The sequence below is a fragment of the Hyaena hyaena genome, unplaced genomic scaffold (assembly GCF_003009895.1).
Source record: "Hyaena hyaena isolate Hyena2069 unplaced genomic scaffold, ASM300989v1 scaffold_1098, whole genome shotgun sequence".
Taxonomy (NCBI): domain Eukaryota; kingdom Metazoa; phylum Chordata; class Mammalia; order Carnivora; family Hyaenidae; genus Hyaena; species Hyaena hyaena.
In genome coordinates, this window is record NW_024081728.1 from 196,475 (window position 1) to 204,724 (window position 8,250).

Here is an 8,250-nt window from a genome sequence, read left to right on the forward strand (position 1 = left end):
CGGCCCCCCGCCCACCCGCCCGCCCGGGCCGCCCGGCTCCCCGCCCCCCAGCGCCGCCCGGAGCCTCCGCCCTCGCCGCCTCGCTCCGCGCACCCGCCCGCGCGCCCAGCCGGGCTCCGCTCGGCCCGCGCAGCGACCCCGCCAGCGCGCTGGCCCCTCCCCCGGGGCGCGCGGCTCTATAAACGCAGCTGCGCGGCCGGCGCGGCGAGAGCGGAAAGGAGGCGCGCGAGAGGCGGGCGGGCGGTGGGGACGCCTCCGGGTCCGGGAGCGCGGCGGCGGCGGCGGCCGGGCTGCAGTCGGAGTCCGAAGGGCGCGCCTGGGGAGCCCGGGGGGCTGCGTCTTCTTCCCGGTGCTCTTGATTTCTCTTGCTTTTTGGCCCCGGCCGAGTGTGTCGTCGCCCTCCGAGCGGAGATCCCGGAGCGACCCTCCCGTCCGTTCTCGGGCGCGGGATCGCCGGGAGCCTCGCGGCGCCCCGAGCGCGGAGCGAGCGCGCCGGGCGCGAAGGCGAGGGGAGCGCAGCCGGCCGCGGGCGGGGACCCGGAGCCTGCCTGCGTCCCTCGCTCGCCGCAGCGGGTCCGCTCGCGCAGGGCGCAGGGCGCGCGCGATGAAGGCGGTGAGCCCGGTGCGCCCCTCGGGCCGCAAGGCGCCGTCGGGCTGCGGCGGAGGGGAGCTGGCCCTGCGCTGCCTGGCCGAGCACGGCCACAGCCTGGGCGGCTCGGCGGCCGCGGCGGCCGCGGCGGCGGCGGCGCGCTGCAAGGCGGCGGAGGCGGCGGCCGACGAGCCGGCGCTGTGCCTGCAGTGCGATATGAACGACTGCTACAGCCGCCTGCGGAGGCTGGTGCCCACCATCCCGCCCAACAAGAAAGTCAGCAAAGTGGAGATCCTGCAGCACGTTATCGACTACATCCTGGACCTGCAGCTGGCGCTGGAGACGCACCCGGCGCTGCTGAGGCAGCCGCCCCCGCCGGCGCCGCCGCACCACCCGGCCGGGACCTGTCCGGCCGCGCCGCCGCGGACCCCGCTCACTGCGCTCAACACCGACCCGGTGAGAGGCCGCCCGCCGCGGGAGGGCGGGGCGGGGGGGCCGGCGGCGGGGAATGACAGCACCCCCCCCCACTTCTCCTTCGGGAGTCCGGGGCTGCCGCCGGCGGGCTCCGCGCTGCGAGCGCAGGTCCGGGTGAACGCGCGCGGGGCGGGACTGGGGCTGTGCGCCTCCTGGGCTGTCCAGTCCGGCCTGCGCCGGGGGTGGGTGGGTGGGGGGTGAGGACCCCCCGTGGCTGCGGGCTGGGGTGGGGACGGGGGCCGCCAGCCTGGTTTCCGAGAGCCAGCCCGGGACCGCGCCGAGGGCGGCGTCTGCGCCTGCTAACCTTTCCCATGGTGTCCGTTGCTGTTCCAGGCTGGCGCGGTGAACAAGCAGGGCGACAGCATTCTGTGCCGCTGAGCCGCGCTGTCCAGGTGAGCGCGCGTCCCCCTCCTCCGGGGGGGCCGGTCGCCGGAGACGCCCGTCCCGGGGGTGCGGGTGCCGGGCACCGCGGTGTTCTTCGCCCCTAGCATTTCTGCGGGCAAACTCCCAGGGAGGCGGATGCCCCCTCTCCGTGCCACCGTACTTCGCTTTAGGAATTGGGGTGCACACTGAATGGAGATGGGTCAGCTCCTGTCCCCCGCGATCCCCGCCACCCCCGTGCCTCTCCCGTGACCCGAGGGTCTAACTGCCTTCCTCTCCGCCGAGGGAGGGCACCCTAGTGGGCGTGGAGACTGTCCGATGTGCACCCACGCCCGCGCTGTCTGACACCCACAAAGTGGGGTGCGGGCGGGGCCTGGGAGCGGACCCCCAATCTGGGCTTCCCTGGGCGGGGCGGGCCAGCAGCTGCCTGCCGGTCGCCTGGCCGGCCGCGGGCTGCGGCTGTTGTCTGACCCGGTGGTTTGTTTTGGGTTGTTGATCAAGCATGTCTTGAGTTCGGTCGGTGGCGCCCGTTAGTCTGCAGCGGAGAGGTTCATACACCCCCTCTATTCATTCCTCTTCCACAGGTGTGCGGCCGCCTGAGCCCGAGCCAGGAGCACTAGAGAGGGAGGGGGAAAGAGCAGAAGTTAGAGGAAAAGCCACCCGAGGAGAGGAAAAAAAAAAAAAAATCAGCAAATCCTAGAAACGTTACATTCGTCATTCCAAGAGGGGGGAAGAAAAATAAAACTTTCATCTTTTTTTTTTTTTTTTTTGCACGTTCATAAACATTCTACATATGTATTCTCTTTTGTCTCTTCATTTATAACCGCTGTGAAATGTGCATTTCTGTGTTTTTGGAGGTGCAGTTAAACTTTTAAGCTTAAGTGTGACAGGACTGATAAATAGAAGATCAAGAGTAAATCAACTTTAGAAACCTACTTTGTGACCAAGGAGCTCAATTTTGTTTTGAAGCTTTACTAATATAACAGAGCATTGTAGATATTTTTTTTTTTGACATCTATTGTTTAAAATAGATGATTATGGGGGGGGCGGCAGGGAACTTTCTTTTCCCTGCAAGAATGTTACATATTGTATAGATAACTGAGTGACATTTCATACCATGTATATATAGAGATGTTCTATAAGTGTGAGAAAGTATATGCTTTAATAGACTACTGTAATTATAAGATATTTTTAATTAAATATTTTTTGTAAATATTATGTGTGTGTTTTTTTTAAATCTATGGGATTATTTCTTTTGGAAAATTATTTTTCAGCTCCATTGCAGAGCCCTTGATATCTTGAATGTCTTTTTCTGTTTGGCCTAGCATTTAATTTGTTTTGGTTTTATCCAGTGTCGTGTAGACTTGGAAGTAATAGTTAGAGCTAGTGGTCCAGCATGACTGCATGAGATGTTTAATCACAAAATAAACTTGTTCTGAGTCCATTCAAATGTGTTTTCTTTAACCTAGATTGAAATCTTTGTATTTGAAACATACCTGTTGGAAATATACTTTATCAGTTTTTAAGCACAGGGTCGATAGCGTAATATATAAAGAGTAAGTGTTTGCTTTTTAGCTGAGGTCAAAATGGATTCTGAATGGTTTTGCATATGGGATGGGGAAATGCTTGGATCCTTAAGGAGTTTATGAAATCTACTGTTTTATCAAAGTGGAAAAAAATGCTTCTCATTCTTCATTTTACACTAAAGCTTAATGCCACTGCGTTTCATGTCTGTACAGATTATTTAAGTCATAGAAATGAAAACTGTTCTCTGCTTGCTACCAAAGGACAAACTCTTGGAAATGAACATTTTCTGCTCTCCTTCCTCCAAAGAATATTAATAGGCAACAGTGGGAGAAAAAAAACAAGGCATAATGGCAAATCCTTCAAGCAGGGATAAAAGTCGATCTTCAAACATTAACTTAAGTAGACCAAAAAATTCTGATGACCGCATCTAGATTATTTTTTTATAAAAATGATTTTCACTATAGCTATGTTAGTTACTGCTAAACTACTGTCCAATCTCTTGTGATGTGTAACTTTTACATGTGAATATTAAAGTAGATTTATCTGTCTTGTACTGTGATTTCTGGTCTCGTTTCTTCAAAACCCTTTACTTATTTTTTAAGACTTTCTTTTCTCTTTAACAAAGTCCGTATTTTCTAGGTTGTGTGGGACATACAGGGCCTGCGGACATTATGCACTTAGTGTGATCAGTACTTTGCACACCAGTTAGATGGAATTTTTAGAGTGAGAGAGAATTAAGTAGGATTTAATTGGGTGCTTTGTAAATAGTTAGTCAACTGTGTGTATAACGTGGTCTGTTTGATTTTTAAAAGGAAAGGATTTGTTTCAGATTATACAAGAATAAAAGTATTATAGACCCAAGGGACTTTTTATGGGGTCAAAGTCAAATATTTATATGAATATGAAATATCAGGGTCCCTAGTAGTCGGTTCAAGTGACAACCGTCAACATAAATGAACAAAGTTAATGCCAGTGCGTTCAAATGCATCGAAAGGCTTAAAAAAATCTGTCCTATCCACAGCATGTTACCCTTCGGCTTTGACATTGCACTGGTCTTCGGTATTTTTAGAATTTGATATATTTGATGTTGAGCCTTATAAAGTCAAAGGACTGCTTGTTTAGATGAGGTTTATTTTTATTTTTGATATAATTCATTCTTGTCACACATCAAGAGGAAAACAGAAAAACACTGCTGGAATTCCAAATCTCAAGAATTCGAACGATTGCGTTCTTTGTTATTAAATAAAGGGGACAATCCGTCCTTTTTCCTTAGCCATTTAATTCCAGGAGGAAGCAAGTCGCATGTGCACTGCTGGTTCAAGTTAAGCTTCTGCACGGCCTGACTGCAGAATAAGCCGTTAGGCACAGTTTAAATGTATAGAGGGAAACTATGAACCTACAAACAAATGGTTAAGTATTTTTGCGTTTGAGGATAGATGCTGCTCCTTAGTTCATGTTATGTTTTGGGCATGAAAAACCACTGAAAGAGAAGAAAAGTATCAGGGACATTACATTTTAGTGACTTGGCATTTTCACCTTGGCCACTTGCATAGTTTGGATACCTCTAACGACACTCATTATTTTTTTTAATTACATGGAGATGTATAAGATATTACATGCTATTGTATTGGCTGTGACCTAACCAAACACCCAGACAACAAAAACATTTTGAGTCATTTATCTAGTCCTAAGCATTTGGATATTTGGTTTAACAAGGGAAAATATCTTGCCTTCTCTCTTAGTTTATCTACTTTTCATTGTATAGAGACTAGCAAAGAGTAAGAAGCATTTAAAATTTTCAAAGGAATGAAACAGTATCCCACAGTGGGATGTCATTTCTGATTCGGTCATAAAACCCTGAACATCTCGTATCTCAAAAAGGAAGGGGGGAAAGAAACACATTTCATTCTAAGGACTTCTGTAGTTCGAAACTGTATAAATCTTACACTGATTGTCAAGCTTTAACTGAATTTTCAGAACTTTAAAAATTTTTGACCCCCTAATCTGCTGTATTAAATGCCTCCTATAAAAATAAATCTTCGCTGAGTAAAGGGGTCTGAAGTTTGTGGGTTTTAATTGACTTCTGCAGAGTTATGCAATTTTTCATTATCAAGAATGGGTCTCTTGATGGATCACCTCAATTATTTACAGTGTTTCTTACCCTGTGATGAAAAATGTGGCTTAAAAATGGTGATATGAACGGAAAGAAAAATCTAGTTTGAATGCTAGGGGAAAGCTTGTCTACTCTTTGGTGCTTGTCTGCTCTTTGGTGTCTGCTAGAATAGGAAGCAATAATCCTAAACAAGACAGCAGAAGGATGTCCAGGGAACTAGACCATCCCCCCTGCCCCCAACCTCCCACATACATACACAGGAGGTAAATAATGAAGAAAGAAATTATTCACAGTAGTACAGAGCCAAGTAAAACTGGTTCCCTTTCTAGCTGGTGCACTTTAATTACATATATGTTAATCAGCCCAGATAGCCCTGGGGTCTCAACAGGGCCAAACACCAAACCCTCCAGTCTCATAAGGAAGGAAAACCTCCCCTTTCCTGCTTTGCGCATCCAGGAAATTAATTTACACACCTCAGAGTCCATCTTAACAAGGCTGCCCTCAGTAGGTATCCTTCAGACCCAGATGATTTCTTTCAATTATAATCGATGATGTTTTGCTACAATACTAATTATATTAATTAGAACCATTGCCCAAAAGGTTCTAGGATCGTAATTTTACCTAGTTCTACCTTGAGCGTCGATCCCATCAATACTTTAAAAGGTAAAGGAAACTCTCAGGAACGGGAACTCATTTGTTCGTAGGAGACCACCTGTCATCCTATCTACTTCTGTGAAAATACTCTCAAATTTTCAATGAATTTTTTTAAAGTGTGCTTTGTGTTCAAGTGCCTCCTTCATATTGATATATTTCCTGGCTTGCTCTTAAAACTTTTGCCTCGGTGCTGAAATTCAGGTCTGAGCCGTATGGCCAAAGGTTTTCTACACTTGCCTAAGCGACACAACTCACTAGTAGCCTGCTGAAGGTAGGCCTCCACAGTAAATTCACACACGAGATATGAAAACAGGGCCGTAAAAATTGAAGGTAATTTGAAAAGCCCCTCAGATTGCATAAAAGTAAACACACCAGTTTCTGCAGGAAGAAGAAAAGGTGTTACCTATAATCTAGTAGCTAAAATGTAACTGAAGAGGAATTGAATTTAAAATGTTTAAATAAGAGATTGCAAGACCAATTTCCTTTTTTTTTTTTTTTTAATTATTTATTTTGATGGGGGAGGAGTAGAGAGAGAGGATCCCACACAGGCTTCTTGCTGTCAGAGTGGAGCTGGATGAGGAACTCGAACCCACCACCAATGACATCATGGCCTGAGCCAAAACCAAGAGTTGGACACTTAACTTTCTGAGCCACCCAGGAGCCCTTGCAAGCCCAACTTTCGATGCCAATCCACTTGTATCTGAATTTTTTCCAATAAGAAATCTCATACTTTAGGAAGGAATTTTCTAAGAGATTAATTACATAAGCATTGGCAAAATATGCAAATTCCTAGTGAAACAAGATGCCATTATTTCTTTACAGTTCCTCAATTCTTTGTGAGAGAAGGTGCATTTTAGCACTTTTAATGTGCACACTGAGTTCACATGTTGAAATTTTATCTCTTATTACAACGCTTGATTTCCAGTGGAAGTATTGTAGTCTACGTACAATTCCTCGTACGAATTCATATATCTTAGCATGTTTCTTAAATTTAAATATTTTCTTAAATGTTTTAAATATTTCCTTAAATATTTTAAGCATTTTCTAAAATATTTGTTATTTCCTTCATAAACTTGGGCAGTCCAGTGAGAGACTGTAGTTGTGTGTATGTCTATGTGTGTTTACCTAAGTTAATGAACAGACAAAAATAATTTTCAAAACAGAGTTGCACTTAAAAAAATAAGTAAGCTGCATCAACCTTCTTCCATTTTCTCTCCTCTTTAATTCCTAAGATTGAAGTAATTTCCATAAAAATGTACTCCCCATTTTGCTGGATGGCTATAAGTCAATCATATTATGTTTAATCATAGTGGGATGGAAAGTAAAGAGCAAATAAATCAACTGTCATGTTTATCATATGCTAAATTGGGTTGAAATTCATATGTAATCTGAAGAGAAAAGAAGGGATATACCTATATATATCATATCCACAGAAAGCCCAGGGAACAGATCTAAACTTGTAGACATGAATTTGACACCTTACTTCAGCAAGAATTCTTGGAAACACCTTTCATGCATGTTGATCCTGAGTCGGTGGCTATAGTTAAAAGAAGGTAGGCTCCTTGGAGCAGAAGACTATGTGTGATTCTTCTTTGCATTTCTTCGGGTGCCTAACCAGAGCCTTGTAAAATATGTATTTTTTTAATTTTTATTTTTTTTATTACATTTCTCTGGTTCTGAGAGGCAGAGAGAGACAAACTGTGAGTGGGGAGAGGCAGAGAAAGGGAGACACAGAATCCAAAGCAGGCTCCGGGCTCTGAGCTGTCAGCACAGAGCCCAACTTGAGGCTCGAACTCACGAACAGTGGGATCATGACCTGAGCTGAAATTGGACGCTCAACTGACTGAGCCACCCAGGTGCCCCTGTAAAGTATGTGTTGACCTAAATGAAGAATGTCCCCATGAGAGAGTCCCTAGGTCATGCTCTCAGTTGTTTCTCCTTGGCCTTTTATCTACACTGAATCACAGCCGAACTTCCGACCAGTCTATCTAACTGCCTCCTGGTCCTCTCTCTCTCTATCTCAGTGGATTTGAAACAAGATTTTATGGTCTCCCAGCTAAAACCTTACTGTTTGAGACTTCTTATTGTCTTAGTCAGTTTGGGCTGCTGTAACAAAATATGGTAAACCTGGTGGCTTAAACAATGGACATTTATTTCTCATGGCTCTGGAGGCTAGGAAGTCCAGATCAAGGTGCCCACAAGTCACGGCCATTGCCGGATGAGCACAGCAATCCGCGGGCTTCCTTCAGATCTCCACAGTCACACCTGGCACATGGCCGCCTCCTTAAAGCTGCCCCATAAAATGCAAAATGAACCCAGAGCTAAGCAAGGCTCTTTCCCTGCCTGGGACATAAAGGTTCTTTGAATGTCATTTCCCACCAGTTCTTTTTCTCCTCCACTTTGGCTGCCCTCAAGCACACATTCAGCCATAACTAGGGTCTTGTCCTGTACATGCTACACAGCAAAGCATGCTTACCTCCCTAGTCTGGACAACGTAAGATTGTTTTCCTGA

At 46.7% G+C, this 8,250-nt stretch overlaps 1 protein-coding gene across 1 annotated transcript; it reads left to right on the plus strand.

Annotated features, from left to right (window-relative positions):
- Window positions 1–506: 506 nt before the first annotated feature.
- ID4 (inhibitor of DNA binding 4, HLH protein) lies at window positions 507–2,170 on the plus strand. The gene is made up of 3 exons (XM_039222264.1): window positions 507–1,045; window positions 1,397–1,455; window positions 2,029–2,170. Exons 1-2 carry the CDS (start codon window positions 605–607, stop codon window positions 1,439–1,441), a joined length of 486 nt encoding a protein of 161 aa, XP_039078195.1. The 5' UTR covers window positions 507–604; the 3' UTR covers window positions 1,442–1,455; window positions 2,029–2,170.
- The last annotated feature ends 6,080 nt before the right edge of the window (window positions 2,171–8,250 follow it).

Coding starts and splice junctions, on each gene's coding strand:
- ID4 (XM_039222264.1), top strand. CDS start 605: ATGAAGGCGGTGAGCCCGGTGCGCCCCTCGGGCCGCAAGGCGCCGTCG. Junction 1,046..1,396: donor CTGCGCTCAACACCGACCCG/GTGAGAGGCCGC, acceptor TTGCTGTTCCAG/GCTGGCGCGGTGAACAAGCA.